The sequence below is a fragment of the Xenopus laevis genome, chromosome 2S (assembly GCF_017654675.1).
Source record: "Xenopus laevis strain J_2021 chromosome 2S, Xenopus_laevis_v10.1, whole genome shotgun sequence".
NCBI lineage: Eukaryota > Metazoa > Chordata > Amphibia > Anura > Pipidae > Xenopus > Xenopus laevis.
The window spans coordinates 167730463-167752111 of NC_054374.1; the positions used below are offsets into that span (position 1 = coordinate 167730463).

Consider the following 21649-nt stretch of genomic DNA (forward strand, 5'->3'; position numbering starts at 1 on the left):
ATGAAACTTCCAATCCAGATTAATGGAGGGACTTCTCTTGTATCAGATCACAGGTTAGATTTATGTCAGTTTTCACCTTGGTTTTGTCCTCAGCCTGAGCCTCACTAAGGGTAAAGGCAGAGGCAAAGGTCTGATTTCAACTTGTTTTGGTGGAACACACAGAATATTCTCTTCTAGGAACTGTGTTTTCTTGTAAATGGAACCGCTCCACTTGGGTCTCAGTGTATGAGAGACATTTCTATTGCTAGAAGCTCTCCCATTGGCCCCAGTTTAAGCCTGAGACTCACCAGTAACTGTGCAGCTCTAGGGACCCTTGAGACTTGTTTTCTTCTCTCAACCCAACCACAAACCTCTCCCACGTCACAACTGTTTCCTCTGCTTGACATTCACATTACTTGTGGCCTGACAATTGACTGTGGGAACAAATAGAAATAATGAAATGAAACTGACAACCCCAAAGGGTAAGTAAAACTTGTGTACAGAATGCTCTAATGCAGGGTTGTTCAGCTGGAGGCCTGACAGTTGAATGTGGCCCTCCAGGAGAGTTGTATGACTCTAAGACTTTCCCAGATCTAAATTGACCTCTTTGGGTGACATTGTGTTCTATTATCTCCCCCCTGTCCTTTAATTTCAATAAGAAACACCCACCCTTCAATATAGACACATAGCAGGCAGTAGAGATGAACAATTCACTTTACTAGCATTATTGTATGTATATATATATATATGTGTCTAGCACATTCCTTATAAACAATGGGTAGAATGGCGGTGCTTCTCTCTCTGTAACTCATCTTGTTCTGCTTCATGAAGGCCTGGGGGTCTCTGAGCTGAACATCCCAGGAGGGCAAGTCCCACTGGGATTCCTAGAAAACTGGAAGTGGAAGCAGGAAAAAAGGGAATCCAAACAAAAGGGAAAGTATCACTAGTGATGTGCTCATCTTCACTCCTGCAACAGAATAAAGATATATATGAGCAATGGCTGAATAACAAGAACTCACATAGACAATCAGAAACGGCACTGGACACTAGAGGTTCCTAAATTGTGCCACTAGGTGGGCTCAGAGGCTTGGGGTGCCCAGTCTGAAGGCCAGTTGGGGAAATATTTCAGGAGAAGATCTATTTGCTTTGCTAGATATAGTGGAGCCTTTGATTAAGTGTTTGTGAAATGCGTAAGGCTACTTCCATATGTATCAAATAAATTACATATGGAAGTAGCTCCTCTAGTGGGAAGACTGCTCCTCATGTAGCTGCTCTACTACAACATGATAGTGGAAGATTTGGGGTGGGCTCATATGTATTGCCAAAGATATGCCTGGGACTAGGGCTGAACGGCTGCTACACCAATATCTTCAGATAACCTTCCTAGGGACAAAGGTGGGCCCAGGCCAAATATGGGTCTTCAAGGTACAAGAATCCAAAAGCCACAGCTTTTATCAGTGCCAAATGGGTGGCAGTTAATGCTGGGTCCAAAAACCCACTAAACCCCCAGGGGGATGGAGGTAGTGGGGGATGAGCATGGACCAGGCAGCAGCCCAACAAATGAAAGCACAGAGCCAACATTGTGCCCCATTAGTGCTGCTGCGAGGCCATAAAATAAATGCAAAAATCTAAATAAGTAAAACAAATGACAGTCTTTAAACGTGTGCCAATATCAGCAGCTTTTCTAGTCCTGTTACTGGCAAGAATACATCTATATCTTCATCCATATACTTAGTAAGGGTCTCCCCTGTCCCCTCACCCCACTGAAAGATTGGGGGCACGGGGTGCCATGGAACAGATGCAAAAAGCTGGGTGAAATAATGTACCAAGGTCTAGAGAACAAAACCATTAGCAATGAAAGAAGGAAAGAAAGACTTACCCCTGCTGTACACACAGTCTCCATTGTACCCACCTGAAACACAAACATTCATCTTTAATTCCTGCCAAATATAATGGTTGAAAGCAAATCCCTATTGCAGCCCCCAGATCCCCAGAGCAGCCCCTGATTCTACAATCCAATAGTAGTGGCAAATAATTGCCAATCTGGGCACCTCACATCCCACTGTCCCCCACATTCTGCCTCTCACATCCCACTGTCCCCCACATTCTGCTTCTCACATCCCACTGTCCCCCAGATTCTGCCTCTCACATCCCACTATCCCCCACATTCTGCCTCTCACATCCCACTGTCCCCCAGATTCTGTCTCTCACATCCCACTGTCCCCCAGATTCTGCGTCTCACAGCCCACTGTCCCCCACATTCTGCCTGTCACATCCCACTGTCCCCCACATTCTGCCTCTCACATCCCACTGTCCCCCGGATTCTGCCTCTCACATCCCACTGTCCCCCAGATTCTGCCTCTCACATCCCACTGTCCCGCAGATTCTGCCTCTCACAGCTCACTGTCCCCCACATTCTGCCTCTCACAACCCACTGTCCCCCAGATTCTGCCTCTCACAACCCACTGTCCCCCAGATTCTGCCTCTCACAGCCCACTGTCCCCCACATTCTGCCTGTCACATCCCACTGTCCCCCCAGATTCTGCCTCTCACATCCCACTGTCCCCCAGATTCTGCTGAATTGTAGGAAATGGGGCTGATTTTTGGCAGATTGCACACATCTGTTTTGGAACATTCTTCATAATGGGAGTTGAGGAGACTTACCTATTAGGTTATGGCAGTTGTAGTGGTGGCACCTTCTCTTGGTGGTCTCAAGCACATATTGGTAGGAGTTTCCTTGCTTTGTTAGGCTAATCACTTTGAACACCTCGTCCACTGGAATCAGAACCTCTTTTTGCTCCGGGAAGTAGGAGAACCTTCTAATATCAACTCCAAAGCAGCTTGTGATGGTGAAGAAGGAATGATTGCCGAAGCCCAGGGCGACTTGCTTGTCGGTGGAAGAAGAGGAGAACTGGCCAAACCTGATGTTCTGTTCATGCTGGAAGTGGACCCCTTTCATCCCTCTATAGACTGACCAAGGTTTCCACCAACAACTGGACCTCAGCACTTGCACTGCTCTCGTCAGGAAGAAGTGGAGAGAGTGATAAGGGAAATTATCTGATGTAGTATTTTGATAGTTTCTCACGGCGTTATTGAAATTGGAATAAACGTTACTCTTATTATTACTGTACACCATAAGTGCGATGCCATATTCATCTCGGAAGCCCCTCGGAACACTAACTTGTCCTTTTTTTGATTCCCATTTCTTTGCTGCTTCATTCCAGGCTTTGTCCAGATCTGAGTTTTTATTTTTTTCCTTAACCAACAGCCCCTCTAATATTTTGGATTCCATTTTGTCAACACAGGTTTCATATTGATCATCGAAGACACCGCTGCTCATTGTTAGACTTTTCTCCTCGATCTGCATAAATTAGAGGAAAGAGTAATTGTATTGTATGGAACACATAATGCTCCACCTGCCCAGGCCATTTCAAGATATGCCCCATCCAACCCCACCAATATAACTAATAACTAACCACAATTACCAAAACCACTTCTCTGGCTGAGCTGGGTGTCATTCAATGGCTTCCCAACTCGAGCCTCTCTTCCCTGATGTTCTCCAGTATCATGTTCTGGACTTGCAGCCTCCTTCCTCCATAAGGAGAATAAGAGACACCTAATCCCATATGTCACATGGTCCTACATGATCTACATCTTCTGTAGGTAGGCCCAAAGTTCTCCCATTATCCCTACTTTCCTGAAGGTAGGCTCCTTCTCCCCCTTATTTCTTGGGGATACTCACACATGGCCCCCCTGAGCCCTCCTGTGCAAGATCTACATCACCAGTGGGACTGGTCTAAGTTCTCCTCCAATGACAGGAAAACACAGATATGTCAAACCACACAGATTGTTTTTGGGGTGTCAACCTACTACAGTAACAGCCCAGTCTCCCACTTGATGTTAACCCTGGCCATTGAAAAATATTGAAAATATACCAGAATATACTTAGTAACAGGCAGGGTGAGCAGTTTGTGCTGCAAGGGAAGTAATGGGATGTGGTCATGGGGCTATGGGGTGGGGCGAAGATAAACAGGAAATGCCCCTGGGTGTAGTTCTTTTATCATAAGGCCATACAAAAACCTCACTTTCTGACAGGTGCTCTCCAACCTTTACCTGCTGGAATGCATTTACTAGAACAGCAGTTACAGCAAGTTGTGCATTACACATAAATGTCAGTTGGACCTTCTGGCTGGATAATGTACCAATGGGAAGAGGACTGAGCATAGGCTTCAACTCACCTGCTGCCCCAGGATCTCAGAGATGAGACATAAGGAAATCCATTTCACTATGAACCAGTTCATCATCATCATCATCATCATCAGATGTCTTCGTTCAGTGACAGCAGTGACGCCACATTCTGGTCATGTAAATACAAAGTAAGTTGCAGAAGTTACACTTTCCGTTACCTGCCCTGACATTCTTTTTGAGGGTACAGGAAGAAACAGGGTTCATAGCACAACCCCTCCATATTCTGAGCCTGGGACTATAATAAACAAAAATCTGATTTTCAGAAGTTCCACTAACCAGTTGCCAGTACAACTCATGGTCACAATAGCAAGAAGCCACCGTGCTGCTCTACCTGCTTAATGGGTCTCAGCAACAGTCCATTGATATAAAGTCCAAGTTCCAAGAATATCTAGGGCAGCAAAGAAATGTTCATCCCAAATCTCACCTTAATTAAGCTGGGCTTTCAGTTATATGGAAACAATAAAGTAGGTCTTAAACCTGTGTCTACTGCTACAAGACCCCCAGGCCCCTAAAATTAGGTAAACACTGGACTGTCCTGTGCTGCTACAAAAGAACTTGCCTCTCTGAATGGGTCCTTTGACTCATTCCCTTTTGTGCACCAGCGGGGCCACAGAGATGGAAACTGATGGAAGGGGGTCACCCAATTTTATTAAATGGCCCTCCAATAACTGATCAGTCAAATAGAAGCTGTCCCTGCCAAATCCCAGAAGAATATTAATGATATTAGTGTTGGTTGTAGTCATATATTAGACTGGTGAGAAACAATGGGCTTCAATATTTCTGGGCAGTGATATCACAATTAACTTGCAGCACCATTTGTCGTTGGTGGAAAGTGATAAAAGTGCTTGTGTGCTGTTGAAGCTCATTCTTTATGTGGCAAAAGTGACCTGTGCCGCAACCTGAGCACCAATTGGCACCTAATCCAACTGGACTCCATCTGTAGGTTCCACTTCCAATGATGGTGATGCTTCTGCTATGATATTACTGGCAGAGTAATGTTGCTATAAGTGACTTCACTAATTCACTAGAAAATCATGGCAACACTATATCCTGGTACCACAAGTTCAAGGCTCCTGTACTTCGTATAAACCCACAGCAAGAAATGGCATTTATAAAACTGAGTGAATCAGACTCAGATTCTTACCTTGCGTCTGCTCCTTCTTGCCAGCGACCTGTTTATCTGAGGTTCAAATGCAGAGGAACTGTCTGTGTTGAGCGCTTTCCCTTTGACTTTCTTATGCTGCAGCTTCCTTTAGCTTCCCCACAGCACAGAACCACAAAACAAATCTGTATCTGCATTTTATGGCAGCATTGCCTCACTTTATGGCAGAGATTCAACATAGAAGCTATTAAAGAAGAAGGAAAGCTATTGAAGCAGTTTATTGCCAATAGATTAGCCACAATAGTACAAGCTATAACACTATATTTATTCTGCAAAATGCTTTACCATAACTGAGTAAACAGCTCTAGAATCTCTCTGTGTGTTTAGGATAGCAGCTGCCATATTAGCTTGGTGTGACATCACTTCCTGCCTGAATCTCTCCCTGCTCACTGATAGCTCCGGGCTCAGATTACAGCAGGGAGGGAAAGAGGAACAAACTGAGCATGCTCAAGCCCTAGCCCTGGAGGTTTAAGCTGAAAACAGTTAGTCTGATACAGAAGCCCATGAGTACACAATAGAAGGAAAGAAATGTGCTGTTTCTTTTGACAGAGGACTCAACATTACTGAGGGATTACTGGTGTATTTATATAGACCTTTCTGATAAGGCTCTTAATTGTAGCCTTTCCTTCTCCTTTAAGGAGAAACAGTTGGATAGACCAGTCTGATTGAAGATATGTTTATTCCTGTGGAGAGAACATACACACAGCTCTAACACACACAGACACACAAGTTACATAGACTACAGCACAAAGCACTTATCAGTTAGTAGCCTCTCCAAGTCATGAAACTGAATTTACTGATGCCTTGGGAAGCCTTTCTCTAACTATGTTATTAGTAAAAGCGATATGAGCTGTGACTCTAATGGGGTCATTTCAGAAGACAAAATTCTCTCACAACTAAATCACTTGTCTGGACTACTAGAGTATTCTGGGAAATGTTCTACCTTTTATAAATAGGCTACTAAAATATTAGTCCTAAGGGCCACAAGATGGAAACAGAAGTTGGTCTGTGAGTATCTGTCTCTACTGACCTACTCTGGAATGAGTGGGCTTGGTTCATTTAGGTGGGATTTGCCTCTTCTCAATCTCTGACCTTCTTATTCACTTCTTTGGTCTACTGATTCCCTACTCCTTCTCCTTCAGTTGCCTCCACTGCTCTCCTTTCTCTCATCTCATGAGGGTCTCTCCTCTGATAGACTCCTCAGTCTATACTGGGGGAGTCTATACTTGCCCAGAGTGCAGAGCTCAGTATATGAGGAGCTCGGCTCTGCAGCGGAACAGAACTTTGGGAAACATAGCGGAGCGGTTCCTTTGTGCTCAGCCGGAGTCGGACCTGACAGGGATCTTCTGCACTTACTGTATTCACTCCCTGGTACCTGCAGCCAAGTCCTGTCTCCTGTGTGAGGCTTCTCAGTGTGAGTCCCACAATCAGGTGCAGAGCAGGTCGGCGGATCATGTACTGACTACACCTGCCACTTTGAGAAGAGGAAATGTTCCTTCCATCAAGAGCCCCTCAAGTATTACTGCTACGTGGATTCCTTGTGTATCTGTGCGTCGTATCTGTCCGTCCTGCTGTCTGGCCTGCCAACACAAGTGCCACAGGGTGGAACTGCTCAGCAACGTCTCAGAGAAGAAGAAGGAGAAACTGAGGAAGGTTCTGCTGAACTTGCCCTTGATGATAGAGGAGGCGGAGTGAGGGGGCGGAGGCTGCAGGAGCGCAGGATGGAAGTGCAGGAACAAGCGACTGGTCACACAGAGCGAGTCGTCGCATTATTTACATCTGGAAGTCCTGGAGCAGCGAGTCCTGAGGGAGTTCACCCGGCAGGAGGAGGACCTTTCATTGCAGGTCTTTCTGCTGATCCAACAGCTGGAGGTAAAGAACGAGGAGCTTACCAGGAAGATTTGACAGACTGAGCAACATGGCGGATTCATTGGCCGTCCAACAGGCAGGGGAATCAGATGGAGCAGAGGATGATGGGGGGAGAGAGAGACGTGACCCCAAGTTGGGGATCTGGATAAGGATCTGATCTCAGAGACGTTGCACTCTGGCCTAGACAGCATTGTCACGATGGCCAAGGGATAGGGGGTGTATGGGAAGGGGGCTACACACATACTACTGGATATAGACACCGCTAGTAAAAACATGGACCAGAGAACTGCATCATGGACATCGGCCAATCAGCTCAGGCCCCAGACGCCTTCCAGATTTATGAGTTTCCGGGTTCTCAGCGCCAACTCCATCACCTCGGGGCAATATTTCTGGGACATGGAGGTGAGTGAGTCTGGGAGCTGGAGGGCCGGTGGCCTATCCCAGTATCAGGAGGAAAAGAACCAGTTCTGGATTGGGAACAACATCAAGTCGTGGTGTTTATGGAGGTGAAACAACGGCTACTCGTCAGACACGACAGTCACGGAACTGAGCTGCCCCACGTCCCCTCCTGCACCAGAATCAGAATCTCATTGGACTAAGAGGCCGGACGTCTGTCCTTCTATGAACTCAGTGAGCCAATCAGACACTTACACACCTTCTCTGCCCAATTCACTGAGCCCCTCCATGCTGCATTCTGGGTACGGAAGGACACCCTAAGGGGACATTCCCTGGTGAAAGTGATCAGCTGATTTGTATCAGTGCCGGAGAGCAAGTGGGTCCGACTCTCATAATCACAGTTTCTGAGCAGCGTCGCCATATATTTATTATCATTGACATTTTGCCTTTCAGTTCCTTGTATATAAACAAAAAGAAATACTGGTTTTAAATCAAAATTATTCTTTCTAGCAGGTATTTCAGGCCATTTATGGGGAAAAGTGATTTCAGACACGAGATTCTGTAAAACAGGTTTATAGATGATTAGTTGCAGTACCGCTTCCCACCACTTTGCCCCATAGAACTGCAATAGGACAGCGCCACCTTCTGAGTTGCACTGCTCATAAGGGACTGGTGTTTAATATGGAGTCACTTTTGCCTCGTGCCCCAGTGCAGGTAGAGACAGAGACAGGTGCCTGGGAGGGGGAGTTTAAAGGGGAACTTGGTTATTTCATAGAAGTTTGAATGGACTTTATTTAGAGAGTTTATTGTGCACCTTGTGGGTTATGTTATCACTTATCACCCAGACGGACAGGGCCCCAGATATGCCCATGTGCTTAGAATGGGAGCACAGAACTTGCCTGGGACTGATTAACCCCTTGTATGCCTTACTGTGTTTTATTTTCCAACTCACCTGTGCTGCAGGTAGTCCAGCCTTAGTCTCACCTGTCACTCACCTGATGCTACAGAATCACATTGTGTTGTATCAGTTCCATTTGGTCCCACAAGGGGGAGACAAAGAACATTCAGCCTCTTATACAGAATTTTCTGCCGACTGCCAGTGACACCCAATTCTATTATCCTCATGATTACTGGTATTATTATCATTCATATTATTATTAGTATTATTATTATAATTATTATTGGAATGATTATGGGGCCAAGCATTACTTCTGTCCTGTAAATGTGAATGTGGTTCATTGAAGTAGAAGCCCTGATTTATATCTGCAGTGTTGTACTGATGAGCTGATCTTCTCTGCCTATTGTACAATGACATATCCACCTGGTCTATTGAGTTCAGCCAAGTCTTTGATTCATAATTCGCCTCACAAGAGCCGGCAGAAATAAATTAAGATTCTAGCACAGATGAATGTTTTGTGTAAATGCATTTCTGTTCCTTAGTGTAATTCACCGCTTGCCTTCCAGCCAATCATGTCCCGTTGTGCCTTGCTCACCATTCACTAAGGGGCAGATTTATTAACGGTCGAAGTGAAAATTTGAATTTCAAGCTAATTTTTGTGTCCTTCGACTAGGGAATAGTCCAAATTAAAAAATTTGAATTTTGAAATTTATCATGTACTGTCTCTTTAAAAATTCAACTTTGACCATTCGCCATCTAAAATCTGCCGAAATACTGTTTTAGCCTATGGGGGACCTCCTAGAACCTATTTGGAGTAAATTGGTGGACTTCATACGATTCAAATAAAGTTGGCCATAGATGTTGAGATTGTTAAAAGATCAGATCGTCATTGTGAGACCACAATTTTATCTGAACGATCGTACGAATTGAATTGATCAACTAAAAAGACCAATTTGGCAGGAAAACAAAGGGGAGCTGCTTGGCCCTGCAAACATAGAAACATTGCACTGGGACCAACAAAGATTTTTTAACCTGGTCGATCAATTTCCTGACAGATGTCGGCCGAAAAATCATAAGATGTACGATCATTTGAATCCCACTAACCGCACGATAATTTCGAAGGATTGGTCGGACTTCCCTAAAATCGGTTGTTTTTCAAGAAGAATCGTCGTGTCTATGGGGAGCTTTAGATCTAAAACAGACCTATTTGGCCAACAAAAACTTCGATTTCATTTTGGTTGGTCTTTTTGAATTCAAATTTCGAAGTTTTTCAAATTCGAATTTCGAAGTTTTTCAAATTCGAATGTCGAAGTTTTTCAAATTCGAATGTCGAAGTTTTTCAAATTCGAATTTCGCAGTTTTTCAAATTCGAATTTCGAAGTTTTTCAAATTAGAATTTCGAAGTATTTCAAATTAGAATTTCGAAGTTTTTCAAAATCGAAATGTGCCCCCTTGATAAATCTGCCCCAGTGTTACCCAGAGCCCGGCACTCAGGTACTTGATTACAGGGAGGCACATACTGTAGTTCTATAAATGTTAATAATGAAATGTATTTGTATCTTGCAGTGAAATCATTGTCTGTCTGTTTCTCTACTGCTGGTTCTGACTCCTGCCTACTTGTACCATGTGTTGTAATTGACTCTCTCCCAGCCAGGACTACACTTCCCATAATGCCTTTCATGCTAATCTCCTCCCCCTTTCCTCAGGCCTGTAAATCCCTGAAGAAGCAAAGCATTATGGGAAGTGCAGTGTGGGACAACTGTCAGTACAAGGTGTCAGTGGTACTTTGGCTCTGCAGTCAGACAAGCAGTGAATCGCAGTGAATAAGGAAAATGTTGCAGTTCTGCTGATCACTGAGCCGGGCTCTATAGCTGGAGTCAATATGACAGTTGGCAGCGACAGAGAAAAGGAATAGGGGAAATTCCCACCATGAATTATGTGCCCCCCCCCACCAGATCTCCAGTAGTTTGTTCCACTGGGAATAGTCCATTATCCAATAGAAACACATGTGATATTCACATTTACAGGGATTAAAGGGGAACTATCATGTAACATGAGCTGTACCATTCTCAGCTCCACCTCTCTCCTCTAAGCTCCACCTCTTCCCACTCAGCTCCACCTCTCCATGTAGAAGTTGCACATCAGTTGGGTAATGTCCACCAGTATTAATATCAATACAAATAAAATCACTATAAATATATCATATTAGAATACGCTGAAGGTTAAAAGTTGTGCCCCCCCCTTTGTTCCTTCTGCTCCATGTGTAATGACTGTACCAAACATGCTATTTCTTTGTATTTTCTTCTTTGATGTGAAATAAAATATAAGTTACAAAAAAAAAAGTTGTGGCCCCTTAAATGCACGTTTCACCTTTAAGTTAACTTATGTTATAGAATGGCTAATTCGAAGCAACTTTTCATTTGGGCTTATTTCTTTGCTTTTTTATAGTTTTTGAATTATTTGCATTCTTCTTCTGACGCTTTCCAGCATTCAAATAGGGGTCACTGACCCCATCTAAAAAAAACAAATGCTCTGTAAGGCTACAAATGTATTGTTATTGTTACTTTTTATTCCTCATCTTTCTATTCAGGCCTCTCCTATTCATATTCCAGTCTCTTATTCAAATCAGTGCATGGTTGCTAGGGGAATTTGGACCTTAGCAACCAGGTGGCTGAAATTACAAACTGGAGAGCTGCTGAATAAAAAGCTAAATAAGTCAAAAACCACAAATAATAAAAAATGAAAACCGATTGCAAATTGTCTCAGAATATCCCTCTCTACATCAAACTAACAGTTAATTTAAAGGTGCACAACCCCTTTAACTTGAAAATATTAGAGTGTCAGCCCTTCTTCCCCTCTCCTTCATACTGGGACTATCAAACAGAAGAAACAATGGTGTAAATAAGTGTCTGGCTCCTCCTTCCTCCAATCTCTGGCATCTCAGAGCAGCCCCAATGGCATTTGCCATTATCTATAGTAGGGATGCACCGAATCCACTTTTTTGGATTCGGCCGAACCCCCGAATCCTTCACTAAGGATTCGGCCGAATACCGAACCGAATCCGAACCCTAATTTGCATATGCAAATTAGGGGTGGGAAGGGGAAAACATTTTTTACTTCCTTGTTTTCTGACAAAAAGTCACGCAATTTCCCTCCCCGCCCCTAATTTGCATATGCAAATTAGGATTCGGATTCGGTTCGGCTGGGCAGAAGGATTCGGCCGAATTCGAATCCTGGCCGAATCCCGAACCGAATCCTGGATTCGGTGCATCCCTAATCTATAGATTGCCAGCCTGGGCCTCGCTATTGCCATTATTTGAGCCAAAGCCTAATCTTAGTTTAACCCTCACTACACCAACTCTATTTGTGCTGTTAGTGGTTTGCTTTCCCTTTGCTCTGCCTGGTGCCTGAATGTATCAATGAAAGTTTTATTATCACTCATGATAAGTTTATATATTAATTCCCTTTGCTGCTATCAACTCACACTCGCGTCTTCTGTTTATAAAGCTTTATTTAGGTTTAACATACAGTATATATATATATCTATATATAATCTACAGTCTGGTCATTTCCCTATGGGACCAGACTGTAAATTATATCCTTATAAACGGCGCGTTCATGCGTCAGAACGCGCCGATTATAAGCTTAAAGAGACAGCACTCGCAGCTGCAAGCAGCCTTGCTTCCCACCGCTATAGCTTTCGGGGCTCCCCATCTAATCACTTCCCACAATGGATTTACCCGTTTTATGCGATGAAGGGCTTCTCTTTCCTTCATCGCATCTCTCACTCCTGTCACAAGTCTCCTGCAGCTGCCTCCCTGGTGTCGCTTTCCTCACAGGATTCGGCTCCATTTTCACTCCCGTCCAGTGTCTGAAGTCTCGCTCCGCCTCCCTTACACTGCCTAAATCTCGCTCTGCCTCCCTTACACTACAAAGTCTCGCTCTGCCTCCCGTCCACTCGCTCCCCCTCCTTCCCTGCATGACCGGTAAAAGAAAATGATGTGACACAGAGGGGGAGCGATTCTTTAGATAGTGGACGGGAGGGGGAGTGAAAATGTAGAGGAATCCTGTGAGGAAAAGAGCGAGACCAGGGAGGCAGCTGCAGGAGACGTGTGCCATTTAGAAAGCAAGAATAAAATACAGGTACCTAAAAGAGCTGCAGTTAAAGATAAAAATCAACTTGTAGAGACACTTCAAAAAAAGTAAAACTGAACCCAGAAACTGTAGATTATAATAGATAATGTACCCCCCACTTAAAATTTATAAAGATATTAATAGTCACCTCGGAGTTATGTGACCTGTATAAAAGCACTCGGCCTGCGGCCTCGTGCTTTTATATGGTCACATAACTCCTCGGTAACATAATATCTTTATAAATTACAGTAGGGGGTACATTATCCACTATATAATACACAAAAGCCATGAATATCCCGTAAATTATATCCTTATAAACGGTGAGTTCTGATGTCATCAGTTATAAACGGTGAGTTCTGATGTCATTTCTGTCACATGACTCACTGAAATTTGTGTATTATAATAAATAAAGTTCCCCCAGTTGTAAAATATGAGGATATTAGAAGTTACCTCGGAGTTCCATGACCTGTATAACTCAGCCATTGATGTTATTTGCTCTAATGATCTTGGCTCTGTGCTGCTGTAATCAGGGGGCTAATGAGCACCCCACTTCTAGGCTCACGCGTCACTCACACAACCCCGACATTATTCAATTTCAGTGCCGAAAGGATCTTTTAAGAACATTAACTGTGAGTGAGGAGAGAGTGTTGCTGAGGCGCTGCCATACTGATTGCTCATTTCTCTGGAGAGTCAGGAGCTGAGCTTTCATCTCATCCAGTTCTTTCCTTAAATGGCCCATATTGCCACCATGGTGTCCTGATGTTGTAGCTGAAGTGCAGCCATTTTCTCCTTTAGCTTCATTGCTACTGCCCTTGTTAGTGCCACTATGTGCTCCTGCTCTGAGGCAGTGCTGCCTGTGCTCTCACTAAACACATGAATAAAGCCCATGTGGCACATTGCCAGGGAAAGTAACACAAGTGTGAGGAACACAATCACACTGATCCTGCATGTTGTACCCCGAGGCTGCCCCATGTTGTGCGGGAGGTGCACTATTTTATAATCAGAGGAACATCTAGGTTCACTATTACTTCTTTCTCTCTCTGATTCCTGGGATTTCCTTCCTTTCATGGCTCGGATACGCGCGCTTCTACGTGGTTCCTTATACAGGTTCTGATCCATCATCAATGATCTGTTCATCTGTTTGTTTCTCTAAAAGGAATTCAAGAAAAACTCGACGTTGCTCTGCTGAGAAGACTCAACAAATGGAGATGCTTTCAGCAGTTTATCAGAGCACAAGTCACATTACTGGGGGCAGCTGGGAAATTGACAATATGTCTAGCCTCATGTCAGATTTCAAAATTGAATATAAAAAAATCTGTTTGCTCTTTTGAGAAATGGATTTCAATGCAGAATTCCGCTGGAGCAGCACTATTAACTGATTCATTTAAAAAAAAAAAATTACCATGACAATATCCCTTTAAGGAAAATTCCCTTTCAAGGCTTTATTTAACTTGAAAAACCTATATTTATTTCTCTTGCTATTTTATCATAGTTCAAAAGATTTTATAAGTATGCAATGATTTCCCAATGACTTTTCACATCTTTAAAACTAAAGAATCCAAAGAACCATTGCAAAAATGTAAATATTCTAATTTCTCTTAAAATTGGAGAGACCAACAGTTTTTTGTTCTTCAAAAATGTGTTGGATTTGGAGTAAACTTATTTCATTATTTATGGTCGTGCCCATACATATTGGAGGTCTGAAGTGAGTTTGAGACATTCCTTTGCAATAAACTGCAAATTCTGTTTAAACTTTCACCTTCATCTATTATATATAAAAGATGACACGTTTCTAAAAAGTTTCTGAAAGCTAGAAAATTGTATTATTGAAGCAAGGAGTGATATGAATCCCAACTGATTTTTGTAATATTTTAATAGTAAAAAATTAAGCAAGAAGGGGTCGAACCCTTATTATCAGAAGGGGTCAGTTGGTTTTGAGAGCAGTGAAAAAGCAGAGATTCTAAACTAAGTTCAGCCAACTAATGAGGCTTCCTTGTTAGTGATGGGCGAATTTCCGCCGTTTCGCCCCAAAAAAATTCGCGAAAAGGCACCGTCGTTTTTGACGCCGGTGCCCGTTTTTCCGACGCCGGCGCCCATTATCGGCGCAGGCATCCGTTTGTATTCCGAAATTTTTTTTACGCCGGTAAATTTTCGCCAACAAATTTTTGCGGGCGTTTCATAAATTTTTTCGCCGGTGGCGAATCGTGCAAATAAATTCGCCAATCACTATTCCTTGTTAATACATCCAATTCTAGTAATACAAATGCCTATACTGTACATGGGTGACTATGAAAGAAATTTTAAAAGAAACCATGTGAAATGAAACAAAGTTCCAGGACCTTATGGTATTCATCCAAGGGTACTAAATGAGCTTAGCTCTGTGATTGCCAAACCTCTTTACTTCATTTTTAAGGATTAATTGAGGTCTGGTATGGAGCCGAGAGACAATTGCTAATGTGGTGCCTCTATTCAAAAAGGGATCCTGTTCTAAGTGTGAAAACTATAGGTCAGTTTCTATTTGTGCAGATGAGACTAAATTGTGCAGAACTATAGGTTCCATGCAGGATGCTGCCACTTTGCACAGTGATTTGTCTAAACTGGAAAACTGGGCAGCAAACTGGAAAATGAGGTTCAATGTTGATAAATGCAGGTTATGTACTTTGGCAAAAATAATATAAATGCAAGTTCTACACTAAATGGCAGTGTGTTGGGAGTTTCCTTAAATGAGAAGGATCTTGGGGTCTTTGTAGATAACAAGTTGTCTAATTCTGGGCAGTGTCATTCTGTGGCTACTAAAGCAAATAAAGTTCTTGTATAAAAAAGGGCATTAACTCAAGGGATGAAACATAATTGTGTCTCTTTATAGGTCCCTGGTGAGGCCTCATCTGGAGTATGGGGGCAGTTTTGGACTCCAGTCCTTAAGAGGGATATAAATGAGCTGGAGAGAGTGCAGAGACTATAGTGGTATATATAGTTTATAAACGTGAGTGTATGGATAGAAGTATATAGGTGTGTGTATATATGTGCGCTGGGGTTTATTTGGAGGGGCTGAACTTGATGGACTTTTGTCTTTTTTCAACCCAACTTAAACTATGTTACTATGTGACTATAATGTGCTATTCTGATAAAGAGTAATAAAAAATGGGTGATGTTTGCAATGTGACAGGGATGTTGCTGGAGTTTATAAGCATATTGATGAGTTTAACTGAATATCCCAAAAGAGCTTGCAATCTAATGTTACCTGGGCAGCAGAAGGCGTCAGCTGTGAATATAACAGAACCCAGTGCAGATCAGCAGCACATGACAATAAATAAGAGAATAAAGAGGAAATAAACTGTTACAAGTAATAAAGGGAAGATAATAATTGCAAATACAGTTAATTACAGCTCAGCCCTATGTGAATCACTGCACAAAAGTTTTATATAATCACATTAAATATATTTCACCCATATAGTGATTTCTATATCAGCATCACCTTGTGTCCCTGTAATGAGGGGATGAGGGACAGGGAATAATTGTCTGGAGAGACTGTATCCAGGAGAGAATTGAGGCTGATTTATTCCTATTATTTATGGAGGCAGTTTATAGGGTTTATAAGGAGCTTTTCCTCAGTCAACTCAGGCAGAAAGGCTGGAGGTTGTGTCAGGTTGGTGGGAGCCCTGGTACCATGAGAAGATGTAGCGGAGGAACGGAGGAAGATCTACTGGGTATGTGCCAGGGATTGGGGGCAACACCTTGTGTAACTGGGGCTGTTTCACTGCTGGAATGTTCCATATCTGCCCCTCTGTCTCTGTTGCCTCATTAATATGTGGGGGTGAGACTGGGGCATAAGGGAAAGTGAATGTCTGTATCCATTGGCTCATAGAAAAGGTCTCATTACTTTTTTACTGATAATCCAGTGGAAATTTTGGGCATGTTCAGTGGAGGTCAGTGGGTGCAGGTACATAGGCACAGGCAGGTGGGTCCTACATCGATGCAATTGGTCAGCACAGTTGGACTCACATAGAGAACATGCACCAAAGGCATTTTATATACAGACAGCTCTGAGCCTCAGGCACTGCCATTCATTTCCCTAGAACTGTACAGATTGTGTAGGACGACGTTCCCATTAGAAGGAATCGATTCCAATAAATCCTCAGCCCCATAGGAAAGGAGTGTGACTGGTTCCTCTGCATCGTTAGGAGCTGAATCCTCTCTCCCATCATCAGTGAGACCTTCCCAGGTACCTAATCCTGTCTGTGGGGGAAAGTCCTGCTGCTCTACATCACTTTATATATAATCAGCTCCTTCTTATACACCCAGCAATGGCAATCAGTAGCAGATCTGGGTTTATTCCCTGTAAAATCACTGATTTGGGTGATTGTGCCACAGGCCTGGGTATCACTGGGTTAATGACGGCTGGGAGGGCACAGGTAACACCAGGATATTATTACAGGATATTATTACAGGATATTTTTACAGGATTTTATTACAGGATATTATTACAGGATATTATTACAGAACATTATTATAGGATATTATTTGATATTATTACAGGATATTATTATGGGATATTATTACAGGATATTATTGCAGGAAATTATTACAGGACATTATTACAAGATATTATTGCAGGATATTATTAGAGGATATTATTACAGGACATTATTACAGGATATTATTACAGGATATTATTACAGAACATTATTATACAATATTATTTGATATTATTACAGGACATTATTACAGGATATTATTACAGGATATTATTACAGGATATTATTACAGGACATTATTACAGGATATTATTACAGGATATTATTACAGGATATTATTACAGGACATTATTACAGGACATTATTACAGGACATTATTACAGGATATTATTACAGGATATTATTACAGAACATTATTATACAATATTATTTGATATTATTACAGGACATTATTACAGGATATTATTACATTTGATCTTCTATCTAATGAACTTCTTTAAACAACAGCCGGTACGAGTGGACAGCGTGTGGGAGGATTGGCCTACATGAGCTCCTGTAGTTCTTGTCTCACGCATGCAATCTATTAGGAGAAGTGTACACTCTTACTGGCTGCTGTTTAAAGGGGAACTATTGCAAAAATTAAAATGTAATATAAGCTTCAGCATACTTAAATAAGTAACTTTCTAAATACAATCAATAAACTTGATTATTTCAGAAATGATGCAGAATGTTTAATTGATTGTATTTAGAAAGTTTATTGTTTCATTACGATGAAGCTTATATTAAATTTCCATTTCAGGGAACTAAGGGAAGAGCATTTGCACAGAGCTGAAAAAATCTCATTTAACTCACAGAGATGTAGATTGTGTGTAGTAACTGTGATAGGATTATCCAATGTGTCATGTGACTCCTAGATACAGCTGTTACTTGTGAGAGTTGCATGAATGGATGTGTGAAGTGTTCTGAATCCCCCGGGGTACAGATGTTAGAACACATTGTATGTAGCAGACAGGTGGTGTCGAAGGCCCCCGCCTCTGTTCAGGGATGGTTTCTCCACCTTGACATGAATCGCCTCTTTCACTCCTCGTTCAAACCAGCGTCTTCTTTATCCAAGATTTGGACCTTGTTATCTTCAAAGGAGTGTCCCTTGTCTTTTAGGTGTAGAAAGACAGCTGAGTTTTGCCCTGTAGAGTTCTCCCTCCTGTGCTGAGCCATTCGCTTGGAGAGCAGTTGTTTTGTCTCCCCAATGTATAGATCTGTGCTCTCCTCACTACACTGGACTCCATATACCACATTGCTTTGTTTTTCTTTAGGTCTTGGATCCTTTGGGTGTACCAGTTTTTGTCTCAGTGTGTTGCTGGGTTTGAAATTTGTATTTGATACTGTACTTGGGGTGACAGTTACTACCTATTACTGCCTACTGTGCATCACGTATTTCTGTCATGACTGGGGTTAAAGCCTCTATTTGTTTACTGCAGTGAGTTTTGGCACACCCAGGGTTAATGCTAATTTTCCATATTCTAAGGTGGTTATTGGCATCTCTGAGGTTAATTACATCCATTTTCTATTATGGTTGCTAGCATTTCTGTGGTTAAAATGGACCACATTTTCATTATTCATTTATTATTTTCTATAGTCACTACTAGCAGAATGGCTCCGTGTTTGAATTGCAAATGGCACTGGTGTTGCTGAACTAGCAAATCCAACACAGTCCTACAGCAATCAACATGTCACATTTATACCAACCAGGGATGTATGTAAATAAAGCCATTGCTCATGAAATGTTCTCCAGGTTAGTGTCAATGTGACCTGTTGATTGTGTTGGACCAAGTTGTTAATAAACATGGAAATCGTAAAATTGTCTTGATTTAAAGTGGCCGAAACTAGAAAGTATTGGAGGGCGAGGCTTATGATAATGGTAGGTGTGGCTAATATTTGTGGGTGGGGCCACACATTCCACCCTTTTACTTTTTTTTATCCAAATTCAAGCACTGATCACAGCTCAAGGCAGAAAAACTAATTATTAGAGGAAGAACAACTTCTAGAAGACCAACTGGCCCTCATGGGCCCCAGCTGGGCCAGACCCCACCTCGTGATCTCCTGGCCCTACAAAAAAAAAACAATTTGCGAGGCTCCTTTTGCGCATGCCTGGCGTCGCAGTAGGGGGTTCGGAGGGGGCCTTGGACAGCAGCCCTGGATGGAGTCCCAGTGGGCCCCGGGCCCCCTAGTCTGACCCTGAGTTCTGGCACATAATGCACTTAATGGTGTTAAATAACATTAAATAACATTAATTCTATAAATTTCATTCATTAGAATTTACTTTGTGTAAATCAGACAGTGCTCGGGGGGGTTCCAAACAGGAGGGGACTGACCTATGTCTCACACAAGAGAAGACGAGATACAGAGAACGACACTTATACCAACACCAAACACACAGTTTTGTACCATAATTGACAGTCGGACAGATATCAATACAGGTCGGATAGTTTTTCACATGTGAGAGACGTGGGATGATTTGTAAGTGTAGGAAGATATTTCATAAGACACAAACTAAGGACAATGTCCTCTTCTCTTTATTGATGGGATCATTATTGTGTCTGTTGGTTCTGTGGTCTTGGATAAAGTGACAGTCCACGTGCAAATTCTGTTTCATGTTCTGATATATCACTGTCTTTGTTGATCTCTTTCAGGAACAATTTCCCATGGTCCATTGCAAAGACTGTATAACTGAGCAGAGAAGAAAAAGATTAGAAATAGAAGTAACATTTCCATTTAGTGGCAAGAATATGAGGAGATGTTCTGCAACAAGTTCCTGTTAGTCATCATGTCAAACCTCAGCAGAGCCAATCAGATCTCCTCTCCATTCATCCTGATTGGGATCCCAGGGATGGAAGAGATGCATGTTTGGATCTCAATACCACTGTGTTGCATGTATATAGTAACCATTTCAGCCAACATTACTGTTCTTCTTATCATAAAAGCTGACAGGAGGCTTCACCAGCCAATGTACCTGCTCCTTTCCATGTTATTAGTCACTGACCTTGTCCAATCAAATGCCGCCATTCCCAAGATGCTGCTGCTCTTCTGGTTCAAGCTAAGAGACATCACTTTTGGGGAATGTCTAGTACAGATGTTCTTTATCCATTCTTTGTCCTTGATGTCGACTTCTGTACTAGTGACTATGGCCTTTGATCGTTATGTGGCCATTTGCCACCCACTGAGATACTCCACCATCCTGACCAATTCCATGATTGCAAAACTGGGACTGTTTGTGATAATAAGGGGGACATTAGTGATATTTCCTCTCCCAATGCTTGTCTTAAGGCTCCAATTTTGTGGGAATCGTGTCATTGAACAGACTTACTGTGAGCATATGGCGGTGGTAAAGCTTTCGTGTGGCGATATCAGAATCAACTCTGTGTATGGGCTAATTATTGCTTTGCTAGTGGCAGGATTAGATTCAATATGTCTTACTGTGTCCTACACCATGATTATAATGACTGTGCTGAGACTTCCCAACAGAGAAGCCAGATATAAAGTTGGTAACACATGTGCTGCCCATGTTGGTGTTATCTTAGTGGCATATATCCCAGCCCTCTTCTCCTTCATGTCTCAGAGATTTGGGGCTTCTTCGACCCTATCTCTTCAAATCCTTATTTCCAACATCTACCTGATCATTACTCCAATGTTGAATCCAATCATATATGGTATAAAAACCAAAGAGATTCGCAAGAAGGTGTCAAAATTAATTTCCCTCTCATAGAAGCATCTATGAAATGTCCCTCACAGGCAATATGTTCCAGATCTAGTGGCCAAGATGTCATATAGCCAAAGTAATGATACAGACACATGGCTAAACTATTTCACTTGAGCCGTGGAGGTGAAGATCCCATGATCATCCTGTAGACAAAGGCCTGTTCTTCTGCACAAAATCTCAATCAATTGATGGACCAAAGCAAAGAGAAATTTTGATGGAAATTTAATTGCTTAAAATATGGACCTAAATCATTTTTAGATAGAACAATATACTTACACAAAGCCTATATTCATAGTTTATTTTACATAGTTTTTTCTCATGGGGCAATAATATGTCCCATCCAATGGTGAGGCTTTGTTTAGACCTCAGATAGTACATACACTGTAATATAAATCAGCTTTTATGGATTAAATTAACTATTGATAATGGCAGAGGTATGCTAATAATGAATAACAGAGCACTGAATATATATATATATACAGGTATGGGACCCATTATCCGGTAACCTGTTATCCTGAAAGCTCTGAATTACAGAAAGTTGTCTCCCATAGACTCTATTTTATCCAAAATACCCAAATAATGATGTAATTTTTTCTCTGTAGTAATAAAACAGTACATTGTACTTGTTCCAAACTAAGAAATAATTAAAACATTTTTTGGAAGCGAAAACAGTCTATTGGGTTTATTAAATATTTACATGACTTTCTAGTAGATTTAAGGTATGGAGATCC

The 21649-nt window shown here is 42.1% G+C and overlaps 2 protein-coding genes across 2 annotated transcripts; one reads left to right on the forward strand and one right to left on the reverse strand.

Annotated features, from left to right (window-relative positions):
- Nucleotides 1-675: 675 nt before the first annotated feature.
- LOC108710084 (ecto-ADP-ribosyltransferase 5) lies at nucleotides 676-12672 on the reverse strand. The gene is made up of 5 exons (XM_018250482.2): nucleotides 12293-12672; nucleotides 4218-4336; nucleotides 2644-3340; nucleotides 1859-1891; nucleotides 676-946 (listed from the first exon to the last, which is right to left on the reverse strand). The coding sequence occupies exons 1-5, from the start codon at nucleotides 12669-12671 to the stop codon at nucleotides 864-866; spliced, it is 1311 nt and encodes a 436-aa protein (XP_018105971.2). The 5' UTR covers nucleotide 12672; the 3' UTR covers nucleotides 676-863.
- On the forward strand, nucleotides 4268-21451 carry LOC108709155 (putative olfactory receptor 52P1). The gene is made up of 2 exons (XM_018248761.2): nucleotides 4268-4355; nucleotides 19852-21451. Exon 2 carries the CDS (start codon nucleotides 19956-19958, stop codon nucleotides 20922-20924), a length of 969 nt encoding a protein of 322 aa, XP_018104250.1. The 5' UTR covers nucleotides 4268-4355; nucleotides 19852-19955; the 3' UTR covers nucleotides 20925-21451.
- The last annotated feature ends 198 nt before the right edge of the window (nucleotides 21452-21649 follow it).